The sequence below is a fragment of the Leptosomus discolor genome, chromosome 4 (genome assembly GCF_034619465.1).
Source record: "Leptosomus discolor isolate bLepDis1 chromosome 4, bLepDis1.hap2, whole genome shotgun sequence".
Taxonomy (NCBI): Eukaryota; Metazoa; Chordata; class Aves; order Leptosomiformes; family Leptosomidae; genus Leptosomus; species Leptosomus discolor.
Genome location: NC_141394.1, coordinates 68,508,654 through 68,532,588, shown reverse-complemented (window position 1 = coordinate 68,532,588; position 23,935 = coordinate 68,508,654). Strand labels below are relative to the sequence as shown.

Genomic DNA, 23,935 nt, shown 5'->3' with positions numbered 1-23,935 from the left:
AAGTAAGTATCAAATTAGAGAGCAATGCATAGCTGTGCTTCCCTAGAATACCCCTTCCTCTGTTGATTGCAGCTTTGGGCCTTCCAGGGTTTTGAGTGGTAATTTTGTATTTGACATCTTTTGACAGATTTCTCTTCCATTAATTTCACCAGCCACTTTTTGAAGTCTTGTAAATTTTTACTCTCCACAAGAGTATTTGGCAAGAGTTTCATATTTTATCTGCGTGTGTAGAGTAGCGCCATTTGCTTTTGTTCGTTTTAAGCCTGTTCCCTGCTAGTTTCATCTGATGTTCCCAATCCTTCTATAGGAAGACCCAGGGAGCAGTTGTTCCCTGCCCCTTCTGATTTTCTAGACTGCTGCTGAGTACACAGCTGGTATTTTGTTGTGCTATTAATTAGAACGGTTACACTGGGAAGAGAACCAACCAAATAACCTCACATAACCGAGCCAGTGGTACCGCCTGAGAAGAAACAAAATACTAGGGATCACAAATACTGTCACACTTATTCCAGACAATTATTTTATTTTGGAGAAATGCCATCATTGTAAACAAAGCTAGATGAGAGATTCTGTATTTGTCTGGGGAAGAAGCTAAATCATTCATATACTTCCTATACTTTATCCTATACTTTTGGTTTCTGTTCGGTACTTTAGGAGGATATAGGTTTAAAAGCACGTTTAGAAAAGAAAGATTTGTATAGGTTGGAACAGAAAAGCAGCAACTGTGAGAGATTTCTATGGAAGAATAATTGGCCTTTGAAAGGCCGAGCATGTATTCTTTGTGTATAAAAATAGAAAATAAGTGGGAGAGGAAATGCTGAGGCTGGAGATGGCAGAGCTTCTTTATACAGTGTATTTAGCACCCTATCATGGAAAGTGAGGCAAAAATGTAATACAGTAGTATGCTGTTAAAGATAAAAATGGAATGTGCAATTACAATAGTTTGAAAGCAATTTCCAAAGATGGTTCTTGTCATACATCAGGGCAAAACATAATATATCACTACATGGCATCAGAAAGTGATATCATCTTGCATTTATTTGATAGTGAAGTATAATTTTCCAGGGCAGAATGTTCAGTCCTTGAAGCATCCAGTACAAGCTCATGAAATTCTTATATTCCTACCTGCATTCAGGATGATGCTGTGCTTGAAGAGATATTTCAGGTTTCCTCCCCAAATCTACAACTATTAATATAAAGAATAAGAAATTATTATTTCCTCTTATGTGTAACTTTGACAGTATCTAGCAAATACTGTGAAATAACTAAATTCATATGTGAGGGGCAGGCAGTTCAATAGAAAAACCTAATAGGCTGCAATCAGTCTGGCTTAAATGAGTCAGCTAATGATTTCAGTAGGAAGCATTTATACTAATACTGAATGTTACATGGCGAACATTACAGGTTTTGCTGATGCCAAATATGGCTTAACATAATGGTAAATATTGTAAAATGCTGTACTAGACTTATATGGAGGGTTCATAAATCCTTTGTATAGGACAGGATACAGAGGCATTGAATGTATTAATGCAGTCAGCACTATTTCTAGCTGAAAATCAGGAAACCGTGCCATAAACTGCAAAAGGAAATGCCAGAGGAAATGATGAACTCATTAGCACAAAGGTGTAAACAGCATAAAAATCATGTAGCCTGTGTCTTTCTCCAGAGTATTTCAGAATAACATTTCTTTTCATGGACCTTCATGCACACATAAACAACGAGTGGCTTAAGCTGGTTTTTCAAAGCTGTATGTACATCTGAAGAACTGACATGTTTTTAAACCATGTGGTTTTTTTTTTTTTAAAAAAAAAAATTTTTTTGTAGCTTTAAAAACTTAAAGCTTTTAAAAAACTTTCTTTCAAAATTCTCACCCTCAAATTATGGGAGAGGAGCAAGGTGGAGAGGAGGGTGATGTTCTCTGTGCAGATCAGATTAATCCAGTCTTTTCTCTTCGGGGTATCCTCCCCTCCATTTTTTAGGTTCCAGCACTCTTATTTTCCTCAGAACCTTAGGACTTTGATTTGCTTAGAACAAATATGATACCCTGGTTCCCCAAATAGCTGTAGTTAATGCCAAGTTAAATTCCTTTTTTCTGCTACGTTTTCCACAATTGTTGAGGTCACTTTAAATCTCTCTGTTCTCAGCAGACGTATACCTGGGGGTGTCTCTCACTCATTTAAATATAGATCCAGATGGCCTGATGCTACATAGCAGGATAGATGTCAGGTGCCTATACTGATTGCTTCAGCTGGAATTTTAATGATAGAATATTTTGTTCTGGGAATATGAAGGAAAGACAACAAATTACTATCATAATATTAAATACTAACCTTGTTCTCTTCCAGGTGCCTATATAAAATGATAACATAGACAGTAAGTATTTTTCTTTTGATGACCAGCTTGAACTTACCCCAAGAGACCCAACTATCTTTTAATTTTAAAACAATTTATAGATATTTAATCACTAATACCTGATCACTTTGTCAAAAAAGGCTGAATGCTGATCTCAGTCCACTGGCAACATTGAGAACGGAATTTTTGGGGGTATAATTGAACATATGGTTTACTGCAATGATCACCATTTCATGATGACTGTTGTGCGTCAGTGTAACTTACAATATGGTTTTCCTTCATTGATCTTGTATTAAATCAAGAGATTGATTTTGATTGACTGGAGATAAAGTTTAAAATCAGTCATTTCTTTTCAAGCTCCTTATCTGGTAGTACAATTATTTTTATTGTCATGGCTGATACTTCATTCAAAATCACTGTGGAGAGTCTTAGTTCAGCGTATTATGTTACAAAGAAATGAATGATAGACAGGTGTCTAGAGGCCAGAATTTGACTCATTAACTTTCACCATATTATTTTGATTCACATGGGAAACTAATTATTTTGGTTGTTAGTTTGAAACACACAAGACTGTAATACATAAATATTAAAGGGAAGTTTTACTCTTTGTAGATGTTACACCTTGAGTCTTCCTTAAAAGTTACTTCCCCGTTAATTTTTTCCCATTACTTAGAAATTCATAGTCTCATTCAGGTTGGAAGGGACCTAGGCAGGACCAAGCACCTGCTTAAAGCAGCACTGTGGGATGAGACCTGGGCTCAGAGCTTTGACCAGCTGGGCCTTGCAAACCTCCAGAACACAGATTTCACAGCCTTTCTTGGCAACCTGTTCCAACACCCTCACAAATACTCTCATAATTAATTTTTCTTCCTTATTTCTGGTTAAAACCTCCCTCCTTTCAAGATTGTTGCCTCTGGTACCTCCACTGTGCACTCTGCGAAGTGCCATGCCCTGCCGCCTGGTAATCATCTCTTAGGCACTGGCAGGCTGCTATTGGGTTCCCCTAGAGCCATTCCCTGTCCAGGCTAAGGGAGGCCCAGCAGCCTCATTTCACAGGACAGGTACTGCACACCATGACTGTGCTGGTGACCCTCTGGTCACCCACTGCTCTCTGTCAACAGCAGCCTTGTGCATTCCCGAGGTGGTGTCTAATGAGTGATGAGTAGAAGGGAATAGTCCCCTCCCTTGATCTCTTGGCTATGCCTCTGTCGATGCAGCTTGATATGCTGTTAGCCTTTATGGCCACCGAGGGCTCACCAGTGGCTCATGTTCAACCTATAGTTCCCAGGTCCTTTTGAGCTGAGATGCTGCCAAGGGGGTTAGTCTATCCTGGGGCAGGATTTTGTGTTTGTTCTTTCTAATTTCAGGAGGCTCTGGCAGGGGAGTTAGACTAGATGAACTTTTGAGGTCCCTTCCAACCCCTAACGTTCTGTGATTCTGTGACCCTTTCCTACAGCTTGTCTGGGTCCTGGTGAAGGGCTGTCCTGCTCTCAAACTGATTGACCTGCCATTTGGTGTCTGAAACCCTGACAAGGGCACACTCTGTCTCCTCCACGTCACACTGAAACTATGTCTTTGGATCTATATGAATGGGAAGTGATCCAAATTAAATTTTATTTTCTTTGTTATCAGATATACGATATTTCTCCTTAAGATGTAGCCAAACTAAGAGTCTGTTAGAAGCTGCAGTATTTGTGCAGCTGTACAGTACCCAGCCAGAAATATTCATTACAGATGTAAGACATTTATTGTTCTTGGTGATGTTTTCATATTTGGTTTGTAATGAGTCAGTTTCTAGGACAAGACAAAGCTTTTTGTGTTAAAATATTATCTTTCTTGCCAACATATATTTTTTTTTAGCATTAAATGTTAATTACAATATTGCAATCAAACGATGTTTTGTAATGATCTTTCAAGATAAAAGCATTTCTGACCATGGGAGGAGTGAGGTTTGGGACAGCCTCCCAGTCAGAAATGTGAAGATGAAAAACTCAAAGGATTTGAAAGTTAGAGCTAGACCAGTCTATAGATTTGTGCTACAGCTTGCTGTGGTAGGAAGTGGCTGAGCTTAACTAGTTAAGAGATTCCTTTCTTTCCTCTGTTCCCTTGCAATGAGATAAAAAACCAATACAATAGAGGTGTTATTAGTGCAGTAAATAGAAACACAAAATGCCATAAATTATAACCTATCTGAATTTTACAAACGTCCTTTGACACTCTGCATTATTGTAGGAACTGTATCTCTTAATACATCTTATAGGAAACCGCTTGTCATAACTAAACCTCTTTATTGCTAAACCTGTTTCCTCTGCTTTATTTCATTAGGCCGAGTCGAAAGTGAAGGAACTTGTTAAAAAACTTTTTTACAGAAACTGGGATCTGGGAAAAAAAAAAAAAATCACTTGTCTTTGCCAGTGTTTATGTAAAAGTTACTGCTTTCTGCTTTATGTTTGCCTATAGGTGCATTCCCAGCATTGCCTCTCTCAGTTCCTGCCCTCTGGACACGGCCAGCTGGTGCAGGGGTTGCTGGCAGCGGGGCTGCAGGTGGCCGTGCTGGGAGGAGAAGTGGTCAACTTGGAGGTGCAGGGAGGGAGGGCAGAGCCCTTTTAGCCTCTGTCAGACAGGAACTCAGAGCCGCTGCTTCAGCATTGCCGGCGTTGAGAGCACACACGTCTCAGCGGTGCCTGGAGCCTTGAGTTGCCCTTGGTGGAGCTCTGCAGACTGGCTGTGAGGAAGGTGGGTTGTGAGCTGGAGGATGGGGCTAGTGGGAGATGAACTGGGAGATGTACTGGGGCTTACAGGGCTGCCCATGGCTCGGGAGGTTTGAGGACACAGCGGAGTGTGAGCTCGGGCAGGTAGGGCTGTGCTGGGCTCAGAGGGTGGTGAGGACCATGCATCGCTGTGGCTGTGGTCCCCGGCTTGCTGGGGAGGGTGGCGAGGGGTTTGGCTGGGGGAAGGAGGAGGACCACGCAGGCACCTGAGCAGCAGTGTGGTGGCCCCTTCAGCTGCTGCCGGAGCTATTTTGCAGGCAAAGCTGCCATTTGTCTGAGGTGATGGATTTTGCAGGGCTTGTGCGAGGCCCTAGGGAAGGAGCCGGGGGAGGAGAGGGAGAAGGGAGCAGGGGGATAATAGGTGAAGTTCATTCTGGATATAAAATTTGTCAGTTTTTATTTCTCTTATTGAAAAGAGTGATCTTATTTTTGAGGTAGCCCTGTATTTACATCACAGTAATATAATTACACTGCTCTATTGACCTTATAATTTCAGTTTTCTGCTTTTAAAAAATCTATGTGAAATCTATTTCTCTGAAAGAAAGTGTCTCTCGTGCTCCTCACCCTTCATAGGCATACGCAGCATCTGGCAGTTATGCGATATGCTTTTATATGGATACTTGGTGAGGTACCTTGATTTTGTTGAGGTATGTATGGTTTTATTTCTGCAAGCAACTTACCTGGAACTTACCTGCTATTCAGGAAGTAGCAGTACTGAAAATGTTACACACATTAAAGGTAGATACATTTATGACCCAAAGCTAATATGATTCTTACACTATTTTTACTGAATAGGCTAAAATAATTACAAGACAGGCTGTGCAGCCATGGAATGTGTATGGTTTTTATGGTCCTAATATATACAAAGATGATTACTTACTTCATTTAGTTCCTTAACAGATAGATGTCTGGAAAAGAAAGAATTATATGCAAAACAATTCATTATCATAAAATAAAAATGACTCTGAGTACTTAAATACTTTGATTGCATCATCACTGAAAATTAACAGCCCTTGGCAAGGGAAGGACTTTATTACTGCTATAGAAATTCAGAGGCTTGTTACTTTTTTACATAAATTATTTGCAGGAGAAGGTTATGGACTTCATAAAAAAGAATAGCATCTACTGAATTCATTATGGTAAATGAAAAAAGTCTTTACTAAGGATTTATTCTGGAAGGGGAGAAGAGATATGAATGTTTATCAGCTTGCTTCAACACTTTTCATCTCATGCCAAAAAGTCTTATTGCAAACTTTAAAGTCAGCTACAAATGGAGGTAAGTTCCTTGACGACTGAAGAGTTTCAAAAATGAAACATTCGCAGAGGCAGAATGGAAAGTGTAGAGGAAAGGAGGTACAAACCAGGACAAAGAGGAATGGAGGATGCTCCTCATGGTCCTGATTCAAGGAGGTGTTTAGGTTTTTTTCTGCCTTCTCGTGATACGCCTGATCAACAGGAATATCTTCCCTTCCTGAGAAGGTTCATCAGAAAATATTCTCCCCCCAAAAAAGGGACAATGTATTGAGTCTGACATCTTCTATTAGATGTCCTGGGTATGATGAACACTCATGCACTTTAGCAGCATTTATCTCATAGTAAAAGAGGTAGAGGACCAGATTTTAGCAGTTGTTTAGCAACATAAGGCATGGATAAACATCAAGTAGCTTTTTGAAGGCTCCAGGATTTACTCCCTGCTTAGCTTACATCCTGGACTGAGAAAACACAACAGTGAGTTATTTTGCTAAATCAGTCAGAGAGAATGCACAAGGAAGACATGTCATAGAAAACCCTGGGAGCTGTTTTTCAACACTTGTTCAGTGAGAAGGGGGTCTCTTCCTTGCACCTGTGCTGAAAACATCAGCATGGAGGGTTAAAGGGGCAAGAAATTTGGGAATGATCAGTTAAGGGAAAGTTTCAGGAAGGCTAGGAGAAAGGAGAGGAACTGTTTTGGGTTTGGATAGTTGCTTTTGTGTTAGCTTCTGCAATTTGGTCTCCAAGGTTGTTATTTGACGTATGAAAGCCTATATTAAGGACATTGGGTGTATGGTAATAACCCAATAAGTGGTAATAAAGGCGTGCTTGCAGGGCTGGCCTCCACCACGAGGGGACATGCCACTCGCACGGCCTGCTTACCACAGGTGTGTAAAAGTTTAAATCACACCAAAGCTTCTAAGATACGTTCCAAGATCCTGCACATGCCTATTTTTTTTAATGAGGTATTTAAGGAGAGTATAAATAACGATGTGTTTAATTTTATAAGTCTTCCAAATCTTGTTGGAACACTGGACTTGCACTCCTAAATCACATCTGCGGTTTCACAGCTTTGCTTAGTCTTGCAGACAATGGCTGTAGTGCCGTACTCCTCCGTGCTGCAGCCCATACGTGTGTTTTCTCCTTACAAAGCTGTACTGGACTGAAGATGGATGAGAAATACTTCGAGTAAAGTGCTTGTGTGGGAAATTTGTGAAGTGCCTTCCCTAGATCATGTGTGGTCTTAGTCTTAATCTCTGCCACTCCTCTCTTACTCATGTGATTAAAAAACCCAGTATGATACCCCCCCCCCAATATTATGAATTTTTTGGTATCTATAACTGCAGTGAAATGTGGAGTTTGGTGGTTGTGATTTTTGCTGCTGCCTTTTACTTCTAGAATAAGTAATGGCATGTATTTATATTACAGAATTTGGCTTTACAATAGGACCTTTCAAATCCAAGTGCTCTGCATACTGATGTCTGCTGGCAAACACAGCTTGTAGCAGTTCTCACAGACCTTTCAATGTATGTGCTGCCCTATGGAGGGAGGGGATCAGTCATGGGATTTGGAACTATGCAGCTATAGGTCAGGTCATGCATTTGAATACGAAGCTACTTCATATTAATAAAACATCTTAACAACCAACAGCTTTTGGAACCTAATCCATGGAAGAATTTAAGCACCATTCAGGACAAAACCCAACCTTTAGAGCTCACTCCTAAAGTATATACTTAGCTTTAAGCAGAAAATTATTTCATTGATATGTAAGCTTTTTTATTCCCACCCCCCATGGGATTTGTAGTGACCTTTGTAAAATGAGGCAAAATTCCATCCTGATGAACTGAAATTGAAACCATTTGAGGAAGGATGGAGAGGATGGATGCAGCTCAGTTGTACCCAAAGTTCTGTCTGCAATACGTTTTTGTCAAGAGGCATTTGAGTGTTGTATCCTGTGGCCCCTGGATGTGTGTCATTCCTCTTCCCAGCATGTGTCCAACACCGTCCCCGTTTATGAATGTGCATTTTGATCACACAGCAAGAGCACATACGCATCCAGTTACGTGGCAGTGAGCAGCGTACATACACGCTCATTGACTAGATATGTGGGTGGTGTGAAAAAAGCAACCAGACTCACACCCTGACATATGCATATGCTTGGTCATACAGCTGGACTCAAGCGGTTTGTGCTTCAGCACTCGGCACTCATCCACACTGCCACGTCAGGATGCTGAATGAACATGGGTGTTGTATGGTGGGTATGCTGTACCCGCCTGGATGCGTTCCTGTGCAAACTGCTCTAGGTGAACCTGCTTTAGCAGGGGGTTGGACTAGATGTTCTCCAGAGGTCCCTGCCAACCCCTACCAGTCTGGGATTCTGTGATTCTGTATGACAGAGAAGGGCAAGATGGAAAGGGCAAGAAGTGACTCTTAGTCTGGATTCATTGGTCTCATGGGCTGGAGCACGATTTCTAGCTGCAGATTAGTCATTTCTTTTACTGAATGTAATGTCCTTGGGATATGGACTGTATTTCTGTATCTCTGGTGCAGTCACTGTATTTCCCCATCACTTGATTCACCAACTATGCTAAGTAAGTGCGATTGTTTCTACTTAGAAGTAGTTGCAAAACCTCTAAATGTTAGTAAGAAAAAGTAGGACAATCCTTAAACAAAGTGTTCATGAAAGTTCTGCCTACTTTTCTACTCCTTTACTTCTTTACTATTATTTTGGCAGGTTTTTTTCTTTAAAAAATGCTAGTGTCACATTACGCTAAATACCACTTCTTTCAATTATTCACAGCTGTCTAAAGAATAACTTTTTTTTTTTTTTTCTTCAGTAAAAGCAGAGGTGCAATGGAGGTAAAGTCTTGTGGTTTGAACAGGGAGAGTGTTTTGGTTCTCAGGGAATGAAGATGAGGAATGCAGCCGTACCTTATGACTTTTGCTGATATTGGAAATGTGTGAGCTTGGCTGAGCGTTTTCCTCGTGTGAAAGGACTGGCTGCTTATCTTCGGCTCTGGAGGAAGTGGCTGATACTGCTTTGGCAGTGTCCTCAGAGGCCTAGAGGAGTCAAAGGAGAGTTTTAAAAACTACTAGGGAATAAGGGGCTCTGTTGTAAGTGCAAGCTCAAGTAGTACAACATTTGAATTTTCCAAGAGAATTTCAATGTATTTGTGCTGAGCTTAGCTCAGGTCCAGGAGCTTCTTCGGGCCCTTCAACGGCAATAGAAATTTTGGACAATATTCCACATTTGCAAGACTTTACTGTTCTGTGTTATGTGCCACCTAACACCGCTTTCGTGCACTTCATCAGTAGGTGCCAAGTACAGTGTTGATAGTTCTGTGTGGATATGGCTGTGTATAAGGCCCAGCTAGGGAACACGCTGCAATTCAGACACAGGAAAAAATGCTCTTCACCGCAGAAAACTCACAGCTAACATGTGCCCTGTGTTTTCTGGCAGATGTGGGCACACTCTGCCTGTGCTCTGTGACCAGCCAGTCACAGCCCAGCTGCAACTGGAAGCTGTACCACAGAGCTTGGGTGAGTAAAACTGGAGGTTCATCCATGCCACACTGCAGACCAGCTCTTCAGCGGTGGGATTCTGGGGAGGGAGCCTTGTGCATTTGCATGGTACTGACCAAAATTAAGTCAGCTGAGAGAATTAAGAACCATTCTGGTCACTGTAACACCAACGGAAACAAAGAGTGAAATTTCATAGAATAATGGAATGAGAATGTTCTTATTTCTGCCTTTTACGGTTTTGGATTTATGAAGCTACACTGTCCTTTTATGCTCTTATTTAATATTTTAACTTAAGGAATAATCTGTCTGTAATGCTAATCATACTTTAAACATCTTTATGGCTTTTATGGCAGTCAGTGTAGGCACAGAGGAGTAAGCTTGTCAGTCCTGGATGACCTTTTGGAACGTTGTCTTAATTGCAGCAGTTATTGTTTGGGGTTGAAAAGATCAAGAAGTGATTAATTTTGGACACATCATAGAAAAATATATTCATGAAATAGAGCTTGGTCCATCTTCTGTGGGAATAAGTGGTAATATTCCAGTTGATGCCCATGGACGTGATTTAGATTTGTAGCAAAAACAATTGGCAGAAATATTTAAGAGGCAATAAAGTCAATATTATCACAGTGAACACAGCCTAAGGCACCAATATAGACTGATGGAAGATTTTTTTTCCCCCAGCAATTTATATCTGGGTTGACTTGGTTGTAGGCTCAGCCAAGTTGATTTTGAAGATGCACACCTGAGCTCCTGCAATGAACACTTATGGCTTATGTTTTGTTCTCCCTAATTTCATATCAGAACCTAAAAGAGTCCAGTCAGAGCCAGGCAGTAAAAGGATGCTGGCTCACTTCCCGTCACCTTGTTACCATGAGTGGTAGAGGTGGAGGTAAGCGTTCATCAGCACTGAGTTCCCCGAGGACCAAGGTAAACGATCTTTTAAGTGACCTTACCGTGGGGGAGGCACAGGGTCCTAGAAGAGAGGAAACAAAAATCTGTGTAAGCTTTATTTCCTTGTTTTACAAAGAGAAATGTAAGGAGTTTAGATTGAGCAGACATGCCTGTGTCAACAGTCAAAGGGTTTATCTACTCTACAGCACTGTGGGGTAAAAGACATCTACATAAACCACGATTGCAAGTAAGTGAAGAACTGCAGATATGAGTTCTCTTATCCTTTATCTAGTGCTAGCAAAATTGCAGCCTGCTTTTAAAAATATATTAAATGGCAAAATAACCTGTGAAAAATTTAATATATGAGAGATTCAGCTTACCTGGGGTCCATGTATTTTCATTTTTTCTCCTAAAAAGAATTGTTAATAACTGTTAATAGAGTGCTCCTCATATAATTCACAAATAAAGGTATAGCTTTATTTTGGTATTGATGTTACTATTATCACCAGTCCTGCCCCATCCCTCCCCCTGCCCCAGCTCTGCCTCCAGAACTCTTTGCTCCAAGGTCATGTTGCATGATAGGCAGTCGTCCTACCTATCACATCTGCATCCTTGCAACTTTTCCTGCTACTGAATGGGGAGCATGAATTCCTGTGACCCTAGAAGAAGCTTTGGAGGTTCAGTGGGAGATTGTTACATATGGGAATGGAGGCATGTCACAGCCTAGACCTGAGATGCAGGTTGCTGAAGTGCGTATTTTCTCTGTTAGCTGTTCTGCCCATGAGGCCAATGGGCTCTGAATGAGGCTTATTGGAAGTGGAGTGCATTTTGTTTGATCTGTACTTTGTTTAGCCTTTAAGGATGGATTCACAGATGGACTCAGGTGCAAATTATGCTCGAACATTTGTGCTTCTTTCCATATAAAACGCAAGGCTAAGTGTACCTAGATAATTATGGTTTTCCTGGTTTAGGCTGGGATAGAGCTAATTTTCCTTCTCAGTAGCTAGAATAGTGCTGTGTTTTGGGTTCAGTATGGGAATTGGTATGAGAAGAACCTTGATAATATACTCAAGTTTTTAGTTGTGGCTAGGAAATCAAGGACTTTCCAACTTCCCCTCTTTTGCTGGTGTGCAGGTGCACAAGAAGCTGGGAGGGAGCATGGCCAGGACAGCTGCCCTGAACTAGCCAAAGGGCTATTCCATGCCGTAGGGGGTCATGCTCAGTGTATAAACTGTGGGGAGTTGGCTGGGTCAGGGCAGATCGCTGCTGGGGCATTAATCAGCAGGTGGTGAGCAATTGCCTTGTGCATCACTTGTCTTTTCTTGGGTCTTTTTGTTATATTCCTTTTCATTAATATTATTAATATAATATTTAATTATTATTGATATATTATATTTTAGTTTAGTTTTTCAACTACGAGTTTTACCCTTTTTTTTCCCCCCGATTCCTCCTCTCATCCCACTGGGAGGGGGCAGGAGTGAGAGAGAGGCTGCGTGGTGCTTGGCTGTGGACTGGGGTTAACAGAAGTGTTGAGAATCTTCCTGTGCTGTAGCCAATAAATCTTTTTAATATCACTCACAAGCATTCATTTCATAAGAGACATAACTAAGAATCAGTTAAAGTTAAAGCAGGAACAACAAGATTTTTTGGTTTTTTCAGCTTAAATTATAAAGCAAAGAAAATTAAAAAATCATCAAGGTACTCAATAGAACAGAGTGAACTTCAGTTTTAACTCTGGCTTTCAGAATGAAACATTTGAGGGTGATATTTATTTAGGTATTGTAATTTTAAATATTGTTCAGAGGCTATATATATGTATATATATGCTTGTCAAGTTGTTTGGGATGCATTTTTTGCCTGTTTTGATTCTTGTACAGAAATTTATAAAAATATTGAAAAGCAATGAAAGTAAATATTTTTTTTGTTTTAAAATTTACCATAATATGACTGATTATTTAAATGAACATAGGACATCTTACTAATAAAAAACCCTATCTTACTCTATTTACATTAGATCTTGATATTGAAAATATTTTCATAAAGTTCTACATACTGAAATCCTAACTAATGCAAAAAGAGATGCAATATATCTTAAGTTCTCCTTCAAGTAAACTGTAACAAATTGCTCTAAATGCCATAATGGTACCTTAAATGTTTAATAATTCTAGAAAATAACTGTTGACAGAAATTCGTCTGTGGTGTTCATGCCATCTTGTGGCAAAGCCACTTAATAACAGTAGGCATGAGAATAAATGTTAAGATACATTCAATAACAGAGTAGTTATTATCTAAAAATAATAGGGTCCTCTATAAGCAATATTAACTCAGGCTGTACTAAAGATATGCGTAAGTTGCATTCTCACACTGCAGAGTTTAATTTACTTGCCTGCACTGTCCTTCGTTCATCTTTCTTGATGTCAGCACACATCTCTTGGAGGCGAACAAACATGTAAATCCAGCCTACTAAATCCTGGTGGAATTTGAAGCTTTGTCTAAACTGGCAAACTGTCAGTGGGACCTTGCCTGCCGATTTCTGCAGATCTGGAAGCTGGCTTACTCGAATTTCTCTTAATTAATCTTTTTTACAAGCTACATCAGGATTTGCTCACAAGAGTCAATCTAACCTTTCATTTTGCAAACTTTACAGTGCTTACTTTCTCATAATCTGTGGGAATTATTTGGCTTTATGTTTTGTATTATAGTATTAGCTAAAAGGAAAAAAAGAAACAATTTCTGTTTTGCATGGAATTCTTTGCTTTATTTTTCTGGCTGATCAAATATGACACTTACTTGCTGAAAATCAGTTGTTACAGCAAACATAGAAAGGATCATATTTTTCCTGGCTTGGCAACCGTGTTCTTTTTGACCATATTTAGCATATGGTTCAAAGATTTGAAAATTATAAGAGAAAAAATATAATTCCTTTTCAAGGTTAATCAGATATGTAATCCTTCAGTAGCTGACTTCATGAGATATTGCTACATCTAAAATGTATCAAATATGAAAAAAGTATATAGAAAACTACTTTAAAAATAATCTTATGATTAATTAAAGGATTTGGTAGCTGGACACCTCATTAGTTTCTTGAAGAATAAGATAGCACTTTGTCTCCAATTTCACCACAAGAAACAAAACAGAACAAACAAAAATTAAAGGTACATTTGTGACTAAATTATAGGATTTTGAAGCAAATTTACAGTTAAAGGTAAAGCAGTGGAGAAAAAAAATATGTGATAGGTGATATACCACATAATTAGCATGTTCTTAGTATGAGAACATTGTCGGATAGCTTTTGTAAGTAGTTACTCTAGGATGTAAATCCTTACTAGGAATTGCTAAAGTTGATATTACTATTTAAAAATAGTTATTAGACTATCACAGAACCATAGAATCATTAGGTTGGAAAAGACCTCCAAGATCATCAAGTCCAACTGTCAACCCAACACCACCATGCCCACTAAACCATGTCCTGAAGTATCACATTTACACATTATTTGAACACCTCCAGGGATGGTGACTACGCCACTTCCCTGCTCAGCCTGTTCCAATGTTTGACCACTCCTTCGGCAAAGAAATTTTCCCTAATGTCCAATCTAAGCCTCCCCTGGCACAACTTGAGGCCATTTCCTCTTGTCCTATTTCTTGTTACTTGGGAGAAGAGACTCACCCCCACTTCACTACAACCTCCTTTCAGGGAGTTATGCTTTACAATATATTCATACAAAATGACTGAGAAGGATAGGGAGCCAAAAAGCATAAGATCATGAGAAGGAGGAGCAAAGCATAGCAAGGATCTTGCAGCCTTTTGGTGGAACAGTTCAGGAGACCTAGTCTTCCCCCTGTTATGTCCTTACAATTGTAGGGAAAAGGAAAACCTGATTTTTAAATTGAATGGCTTTTTTCCCTCTTCCTCTTGAGGAACATGGGCTCATGAGATAAAGTATATCTCCTTTTCTGAATAATTACTTTGATGTTAGATAGTTGAAACAATATTGCAAAATTTGCAGTATGGTTATTTTGGAAAGCAGCTGCTGTTCTGCAAACCATGCCTATTCTATCATCTGCAATCTGTGCTTATGTAGAAAACCTAAATATGGAAGCAACAATTTCTATTTCTGATTGCAAAACTGGGTATATATTTTTTATTATACCTCTAACACTTGGCATGCTCCTCCCCTCCAGAACAGACGTGTGTTTCTGTTAAGAAAACAGAATAAAAATGTGATGTTAGTCATCATCCTTGAAACCATGGCTAGTAGAAACGGTGCTGCTCCTGACTGGGACGCCTCTAATGCTTGGTAGATCCCCAACAGTCAGCAAGTGAAAGCAAGTGGTAAGGTTGCTAAATGACACAGGAATGGCTCTCAGGAATTTGTCCGACCTTGTACAATCAAATGTTTGTGGCTAAGACTTTAAGTAGACTGCACTTAACTTTAACTGATATTACAGAAAAGAGGAAATCTGTTTGTAAATAGGGTTTAAGATCTTTACTTACAGCTAGGTATTGAGGGGGCCAAGATGCGTGCTGGCTGTTTGTTGGGGAAGTGGTACCTGAAGGCCTTAAACAACGTTTATCTGTAAAAGAGGAACAAAAAGCAAGCCTGAGTAATTCAGTAATACTATGTTTTAAGAAGAAGAGGTTTTAATGTTCAAAATATGTTTTTCAGGTCAGATCTTGCCATTTTTATAGCATTTTAATTTTTTTCTTTTCAAAGCTTAAGTGCTATTTTAGTAGCTGTATTGAGGGCATAAGCATGACCTTGGTTATAGCTTTATGGTTAACATCCTCACTGTGGTTAAACTTCCTCACTGTGGTTAAAAGAAAAGCCTTCATAAGCTGGTACACAGTGAAGGCAGACATTTGACCTAAAGTGTGAACGGATTAGTGAATTTGTTTTTCTTTGTTCTTGGCAAGGCCATTGTGTTGTTCTGGTTTTATGAGGGGTGTGGGGGGTTACTCTCTAGAGAGCTTTTTAATTTTTACTTCAGCTTTTCGTAAATATTGCACCCATGCTCATCTAAAAGAAATGCACAGGTTGTACACTAGCATATGGTTTTGAGTCATTAATTTTATATCTCAAGGACATTGTTATTTCTGTAGGAAAGATGGCAAAACGGAATGTTAACATTGAATTTTGCCTTTCTGAAATATATTTTCAGACCTTTCCTCTTTTATCCTGCCACGTTATAGTTATTGGGCATAACACACAGGCAAAAAAGCAGCTTTTTGTTTTAATGTGTTTTCTCTGAAATCACAAAACAAAAATGGTGTCTTTTTGGTATTTCAGGACAGTCTTAGACAAACAAAAAAAAGATGCTGACTGACTGAAAGTCTTTACTACTAACCAAGATAAAAACAGTATATGGAATTTACTTCATATTTCAAAATAAAATGTGCAAATGAGCCTTTGGACCATAATGTAGAATAGCTGGATGTCCATTCTGATTGTGATCTGATCACACAGTGATAAGTTTACTCCCATTAAAAGCCATCTATTTATTTAGACATCAAACTAACTCCCACAAAAATTAGTAGAAAAATCTTTGCTAACTTTGATGTGAATTGGAGCAAGATTTCATGCATATGTCGATCCCGTATTTTCAGATATTTTTGGTTTCTGGTTTCCGTTCTTCCTTGTCTAGGATTTCCCCTCAGGTTTTTTTTGTGATTTAAAACCTCCACAGAGTGTTTATAATGGCTTCCAGTGATGGATAGCTAGGATGATATTTCACTTCCATAAATAGGATATTAATTGTCTATGTATGTTTGGGCATTAAATGTGCCTTAGAATGGCTTTAATAAACCAAAACTTGGTTAATGCAGCTATCTTGCAAAGTTAAGAATACCTGAGAAATACATTCAAAGTAATTGCTTGTTACTGCTATTGAAAGTGGCAGAGAGTGCCTTTAAAAAGAATATTACATTTCTTCATCTACAAATTACCCTCTGGAGGAAAGTTTCATGTGTTCTTTCATATGTTTTCCATCTTAAAGGTTTCTAGGCTTAAATATCAGTGGGCTTTTCTGAAATGGTTGTCAGTTTGACCAGTCAGTTTTTTGCACATTCCAGGTGGAATGGGATCATAGAATTTCTCCTGTGAAGGTAATATTAAAATTACAAAAGCAGCATGTAATTGTTAATTTAACATAATCTAATGAAAATAAGGGTAATTGTTGAATATGAAGATGCAGACAAAGTTCTTGTCTTGTTCCTGCCCACTGTGCTTTATTTTTCAGTTGAACCATTTCATTTAAAAAAATATCTGGACTGAAAACCCCAAGTCTGTACTGTGCCTATTTGCATCTAGGTTTGCCTCACTTTCTGCAGACAGCAAAAGTTACCTGCATATTCGGATTCTTGCAGAGGTTTGGCAGGAAGGATTCTCAAAGCATGGATGGCTTTCAGAGTGGAAGAACTTACAGTCTCATAATCACTTTCTTCCTCCTCAGATACTTTGAAGGAAGATTGTAAGTCACTCTTGCCCTCCATTGTCAAATCTTTGTTCTGGATAGAAGAAGAGATACACAGTTAAGTTCAAGATTAATTTCAGATTTGCAAATATTTCATTACCAGAACAAGACATTTTAGTGCACAGGAAATTTTCTATTAGAAAACAAAGGGTTGGAAAGTACTTGAGCAAGGGTTTTGTGTATCTAAATTCTTGGTTTAGATTAATGAAGTAGCCATTTGGAAGACAGTTTGCATCTCTGAATTTGGCTTGTCACCACTCTTGAAAACATAATGAGAGTGTAATTTTTTATGATCATTGCAGACACTTGAAACTGTGCCTTTAATTACAGTATTACCTATGTGGTATTTGTATCGTACTGACTGTTGACATATGTCACTTGCAAGAATATGTTAACTAGCTCATCACAAAAAATAAGAACATGGACCCTTCTGGGAAATTTGTGCTAGCAAATGTGCAGTCCAGGTGAATGCGAGAACAAGTATGTATTGAACAGTGGAGTCCACAGAAATGCAGTGCTGAGAGTGACTCAGGATGTCTCTGGATGTGGCTATACACTTGTACTACGTTTGTGCAAGGTTATGTTCTGGAGTCCTGCTCCAATCTTCATACTCACAGTTTACATGCTGGAACATAACTGCTGGCTTCCTTCAGGAGGAGCCATGCACAAACAGCACAGAGCTGAGATTACTGCCAAGTGAACACAACTGAGGGTACCCAGTATTTTTGTAAGTCATGTTTTGCTACTACCAGAGACAAAATAGGTACATCCACACACTTGGATCTTTCCTGATGTTTGTTTTAATCTCCTCTTGAACTTACTGCTAATGGGGAATCAATAGCTTCCTGAGGTGTCTTCGTCCACTAGTTAACTGTCCTTTCAGTTAATGCTTTTTCTCTTGAGTGCTACAAATTAAACCAATTTGTTTTACCCTCCAAGGACACTAAAAAAATTGATTACTGTCCACTTTATTTCAACCTTTATTATACTTAATGCCTATAATTATATTTCTTTTTAGTCTCACTAAGCTAGTACAATTCTTTAAAGCTTTCTCAAGTTGTCAACCAGCTTAGAAGATTTCGAACCTTTGAATCCCCAGTGTTACTTTCCTGTGAACTCTCTCCAGGTGGTACACATCTTTATAGGAACATCAAGCAGACCTCCAAGAAGTGTTCTTGACACAACATGTCAGGGTAAGGTTTGCCTTTTAACAACAGTACATAAAAAAAATTACCACCACACCCTAGACAGACCCCTGCAGGATACCTGGGTTTGCAGGCTCTTCTGCTGAGAAACTCCTTCCAGTTCAGTATCAAACTACTGTCAACTAGGCTGAGCGTGGATACTTTTTCAATCAGTTGTGCAAACACTTCGCACGTTTTCATCTAGACCAGATTTTTAGGTTTCTACTTGTGAGACTGTCTTCTGGGAAATGTCAAAGACCAAACAAAAATCAAGATATATCACATCCACTGTTGTTTTTTTTCCTCCCCATTATGGTCATATTTCTGCCAAGAAGGAAATTACTTTGGTTTGAGGAGTTTGTGACATGTTCTTCATGTTCACTTTAGCAATTTTGTACATAATCAGATATTATTTCCAAAAGATGCTTTCAGACTGAATTTTTTAATAGTCTCTCCAGGTATCCAAAAACCCTCAGAATTTTCTTGCTTTCTTGTAAGAAATTGAGGTTACCACTGTTCTTTCCCATTGCTTTAGGAACTCAGGACTCATTAGAGAGTTCCCAAAGATACAATTAATGTCTCAGGGATTACTTAAAATACTTCCTTAAGTGCTTTTGCATAAGTAAATATTCTCCTGGCTGTTCTTTCCCTGTTCCACTCTGTGCTATTACTGCCTTCTAGTTGGTATTAATCCCATATAGCGTCTGATTGTAATTAACCTTTCTATGAAACCTGAAGCAGCTGAAGTATTCATTGCATCAACCTTCTTTAGGCATCCTTTACTTGTTCAACTCGCTTATTAAGCAATAGACCTGTGCTTTCTTTTCATCTTTCTCTGACTTGTAAGGTATTTGCAGTCTTTTCTTATACTCCTGAGCTGAAACTCAAAGACAGTTTTCAGACACTGAAATGTGTGCTGTTAGCTTTTCAGCTTTCATTTGGATTGGTTACATATTAAACCTTGAGATTTATGACTGACTTACGTACTTGTTCAGCTTGACGCCTGTTATTTTCACATGATCGTATGAAAAAGGTGTATTTTAGATTCAGACCATAAATGGAGAATTGACTAGTCAGTGAGTCACTCTAATCTAGCTCCCACTAAAACAAAGTAGTTCTCATATGTACTTCAAAATTCTCATGCTTTATTTTGCGTTAACAAATAATGAGGATTACATTTTCTGTTACCAGTGTTATAGCCAAGGTAATATTAACACACAGTAGGAAGTGAAAGAAAAGTAAAATTTTAGGAAGAACAGTGTGATACTTACAAAATTATAGGTATTAGCAGGAATAGTTCTTCTATTTTCTGTATGAAATGGAGAAAAAACTTCAGCAGGTGTCATTCTGTAGAAAATGATACAATAACTAAAAACTTATATAAAGGAATAAAAATCTGCTAACTGCGCAATATTTTACAGATATTAAAACAAAGGAGATGAAGCAAAGCCACCCGTGAGTTTGTTGACCTATACAATGCATGAGGAAGTAGCTTTGTGGAAATGGGATTCGTAGCCTCTAGCACGCCTAAGCCCGCCCACAGAAAATACCCAGAGAAGGATGTGCTTGAACTCTCTCTCTTCTGAGTTTTGCTACTTGGTGCAGAACTGTAAGGGCTCACCCCGATGCGCTTGGTGATCCTGTTCTGGAAATCCCTCTTCTGAATAGAAACATATCTCGTTCCTTCAGCGTCAGAAGAAAACCTGACCTCCTGCTTTCAAGACTGAACTAGAAAATGAGTTGTGCTGATGTCTTTTCTGTAGTAGCACAGCACTTGCCCAAGAAATTGGAGTCCTGGTTTCAGCTTGGGAAGCTCCAAATTCACATTTCCCAAAATCAAGAACACTCCAGCTACCAGGCTGTAAACTGTTCTAAGTAGTGTCTGTCTGCCTGCCGGTGGAATTTGTCTCATGGGATAGCCAGGAGAGCGTGAGTTACAGGGCCAAAGAGCTGGTGAACAGGAGAGTGAGAAGAGACTCCCAAATTCTGCCCTAAACCTGATTTACACATTTAATCCGGTGACTGTTTAATGCAAAACAGCCATGGTATGTCCTTTCGCAGTACGTGCTCCTGTTCTGGGCTGTTGAAGCATTCCTTGCTTAGGCTGCCTGTAGCCTCACAAATCTTGCATCTGTGGCTGCATAATAGGCTGATTTCAAAAGCAGAGCATGAAAGTCCTATTAAGCCTAACCTATAACATATAGTAACAGCATGCTCTGATGTTTAGGAGGAATTGTGGACTGAAATCCTTTTATGCCAAGGAGAGAGTTAAAACCAGACCCACTTCTTGAACTCTGCATTGAAGTGTGTGAACGATGGGCAGCATCCCACAACCCTCCCTTCCAGCTGTGTTTTGAAAGAAGCCAGGCCTTACCTAAACAGCCTCCTTACATTTGTCACTATTGTTCTTTTAAGGTCTGAATACTGCATGATCCTGGTATTGCAGTTTGGTATACCCCAGCAGATGGCATTGAATGTTCATTTATTCAATATACATGGTACTTTTATCTCTGCTCAGAGGGTCATTCATGGGGTGGGGTGGAGGGGGGTGGCTGGGAAGGAGAGTTATTCATGCAAACTAGTTGTCAGATTTTCTGTTTACTTATGCTGGTGCAAATCAGAAGTAAGCTCAGCTAAATCAATGACAATACCAAGGAAAGCTGATGCAGACAAGGATAATTAGGTGGTACCAATTAATAATGACAAAAGGCAGTCAGTGTCTTAAATTGTGGCCTTTAATTCTGTTAATAAAAAAGGGTTAGTTTATCCTCAACAGTAAGAAATGAGTAACATTGGTAAACATCAAAGCTATTAGCCATGCATTTCATGGCTTAATGCTGAAAGGGGACTGTTTGACACAAGTGTTTGGGGTGATTTATTGCTATCCAACATCAGTTTACAATTTGATGTCCAGGTTAGTTTGTAATCTATTCTGTTAGGCAGGAACCACCAGAGTTTGGAAGAAGTCCAGCCCTCCCTCTCCTTTTCTTCTAACACCTCCTTTGCACAGCATGAGTGAAGGGAGAGGTGGTGCTGCTGCTCTCCTGCGGGCATTCCCTTTACATAAGGTGAATGCCCAAATATTTGCTCTGTGCTAGCTGAGGAGTGCAAATCAGCTAAAAACCACTCTTCCTGTTATTTAAGGATGACCTTTTGGCAGTGAAGATGAATATTCCACTCTGTCAGCTACGCCGTACATATCGGGCCTTCCGAATGGGAAGTGCTGCGTGCAATCCGGGTGGTGAAAGACCGTGGAAGAGGCTCACTGCTTGTGGGAGGACTGATTCTGCTGTTTACTATATATATAGCCCTGAAACACCCAATTTCCTGGCTTCTGGTGCACTGGCTGTTGTACAGAGATGAAAGAGGACAGAATCTTTGTGCCAGGTAGTTGCAATCACGTGAACCTTCTGGCATCAGTATTTTTTCACTGCAAGCTAAAGACTTAGAGCTGGCAAGAGTCAGTCTCCTCAAGCTATAGGGACCGATCATGTTTTATTCAGTCTGGAATTTTTCTGTTGCTTTGCTATATCCTCTGTGAAGTTAATAAATGGAATATATCAGTTATAACAATAGTAAGGTGTTATATTTCTATGGCATATGTGTGGGTGTGTTTCTGCCAGTTGACAGAGAATGCCTGATGTCAAAAGACAAAAGGGAAGAAATTAATTTCTCTTTAATTTGCAAGGCAATAAAATTGTATGCATTTTGTGGCAATCTTGCCTGCTTTTCATAGTGACCTGAAAAAAGCCTGTTCAAAAGGGTGACAGGTTAGCAATTTATACATGAAAGCCCGTCAGAAACACAGCCCTTCTTTAAATGAGAAAGCAGAAGATAAATCTGTTCCCATTGACTTCTGTGAGTCTGTGAACACACAGTGTTTTTTTAGTCACTGTTTATGGTGTTTCAGCCAGTGACAGAATGTAATAAAGTATTGTGGGTTGTATTTTATTAAACCCTGTGATCCTGATAGGGTGTCTCCTAGCCACTTCAGAAGAAAAAATGAGGCTGGAAATGCCTCAAGACGCTGCATAGGAGAATGTAAAACCTTGTCCTGTTAAGTATATGGGCATCTTCCTCTAGCCTCCAGAGGGGTTAGATAAGACGAGTAGAAGCTTCCTGAATTGCATAGGTTTAATTCCAGGACCAAGCAAAAAGGCTGGGCAGGCTTTGCTTCAGAGACTGTGAAAAAGGCATGTGAATAAATGCCAGTTACGGTGAGCTTTTGTGATATGTCCAGCTACCCACAGAGAATAAAAGACTTGCAATACGATGACAGACTTCTGGGTTTTATTTTTCCAGAACTGCTTTTTCCAGTCTCAAATCAAAATCTTCTGTATTATATGGATATTGAATGCATTGAAGCAAACTTCACATGACACAGTAAACATATGGTATACCAAATAAATTTGTATGGCTAGTCGTGCCCCTATTTAGTTAGATAATTTTGTATGCTTTCCTTTAAATATCTCTTAGCTCAGCTACAGTTGTGAAATACAGTATCATTTTCCACTGATTTAAGTAGGAGCAGTGTTTTACTTTTTAAATCAATGTGATTTAAATCATATGTCCTTACTACGGACCATAATCTGCCATAGAATCAGGTTTAGAGATCCTGTGTCATTGTCCCATCATTTTGTAACAGCAAACAGCAAAGACAGGAGAGTCCTTCATGAGTGGCAGCAGAGGAAGAAGGAAGGTTCCCTCAGTTGGTTTCTAGAGCTCCTCAGCGAATGTAATGTTTTCAATCATCTCCCACAAGAGGATGACTTACTGATGGCTTTTTGCAGTGTATAACATCATGAAGCCAACATTTTTTGGGGCACTCTGGAAGTAAACACGTTTTTCCTTTCTTCATTAGTGGGTTTCCAATTTCCGACTAGTGGGTATCCATTTCTTCTCCTCTTTTCTTAGAATTAATTTTAACTTTTATGATCTTGCAATGTTCTGATCTGTTACGCCTTACATGTTACAAACTATTGCTGACTTTGAGTAATAACAAGGTATGGTAAAAAGACATGCTATAGCACTTCATTTTCAGTACTGAAAGAATTTTATCTTTTGGATGTATACCCAGATTCATTGCTGCACATGTTTGGGCAAGATCTAAAGGCATAAAAAAAAAAGAAAAAAATATCCACTTAAGTATTAGAAATTGCCATTCTTCTGTGAAACTTCTCAAAGAGCCCAGCTGAACAGGATGAGTGAAAGCTATAAGGATAGTAATCACATTTGAAAAATGATTTGGCAGGTTTGGAAATTCAACAATCTTGGGCCAAACCTTATATTTTTATTCACTTACAGCTCCAAGTTTGTGAAGTTACAAAGAGATCTACTCATTTTGCAAACATTCATTTTAGACATAAATATTGTAACAGCCTTATTGATGCATTAGCAGATTCAGTATATTGTTTGAGGGATGAATTTGCTTAGGGAGATAGGAGCTAAACCTCTCTTTTAGCATGCAGCTGTGCCGCTGCACATGGCTCCCTT

At 39.2% G+C, this 23,935-nt stretch overlaps 1 protein-coding gene across 2 annotated transcripts in view; it reads right to left on the bottom strand.

The window, feature by feature from the left end:
• Positions 1 to 23,528, bottom strand: part of CLNK (cytokine dependent hematopoietic cell linker) — a 33,380-nt gene extending 9,852 nt beyond the window's left edge. The window contains exons 1-11 of one of the 2 annotated variants that reach the window (XM_086464639.1): positions 23,503 to 23,528; positions 19,714 to 19,753; positions 17,130 to 17,292; positions 15,283 to 15,362; positions 14,939 to 14,984; positions 11,168 to 11,196; positions 10,850 to 10,869; positions 9,306 to 9,434; positions 6,004 to 6,031; positions 2,331 to 2,349; positions 1,126 to 1,186 (exon numbers count right to left, since the gene is read on the bottom strand). In XM_086464639.1, coding sequence (XP_086320765.1) covers positions 1,126 to 1,186; positions 2,331 to 2,349; positions 6,004 to 6,031; positions 9,306 to 9,434; positions 10,850 to 10,869; positions 11,168 to 11,196; positions 14,939 to 14,984; positions 15,283 to 15,362; positions 17,130 to 17,292; positions 19,714 to 19,753; positions 23,503 to 23,525 — 638 coding nt within the window. In that variant the 5' untranslated portion in view covers positions 23,526 to 23,528. Of the gene's footprint in view, positions 1 to 1,125; positions 1,187 to 2,330; positions 2,350 to 6,003; positions 6,032 to 9,305; positions 9,435 to 10,849; positions 10,870 to 11,167; positions 11,197 to 14,938; positions 14,985 to 15,282; positions 15,363 to 17,129; positions 17,293 to 19,713; positions 19,789 to 23,502 lie in introns of those variants that run through there. The other variant, XM_086464638.1, reaches the window with a different exon arrangement.
• Positions 23,529 to 23,935: the final 407 nt, after the last annotated feature.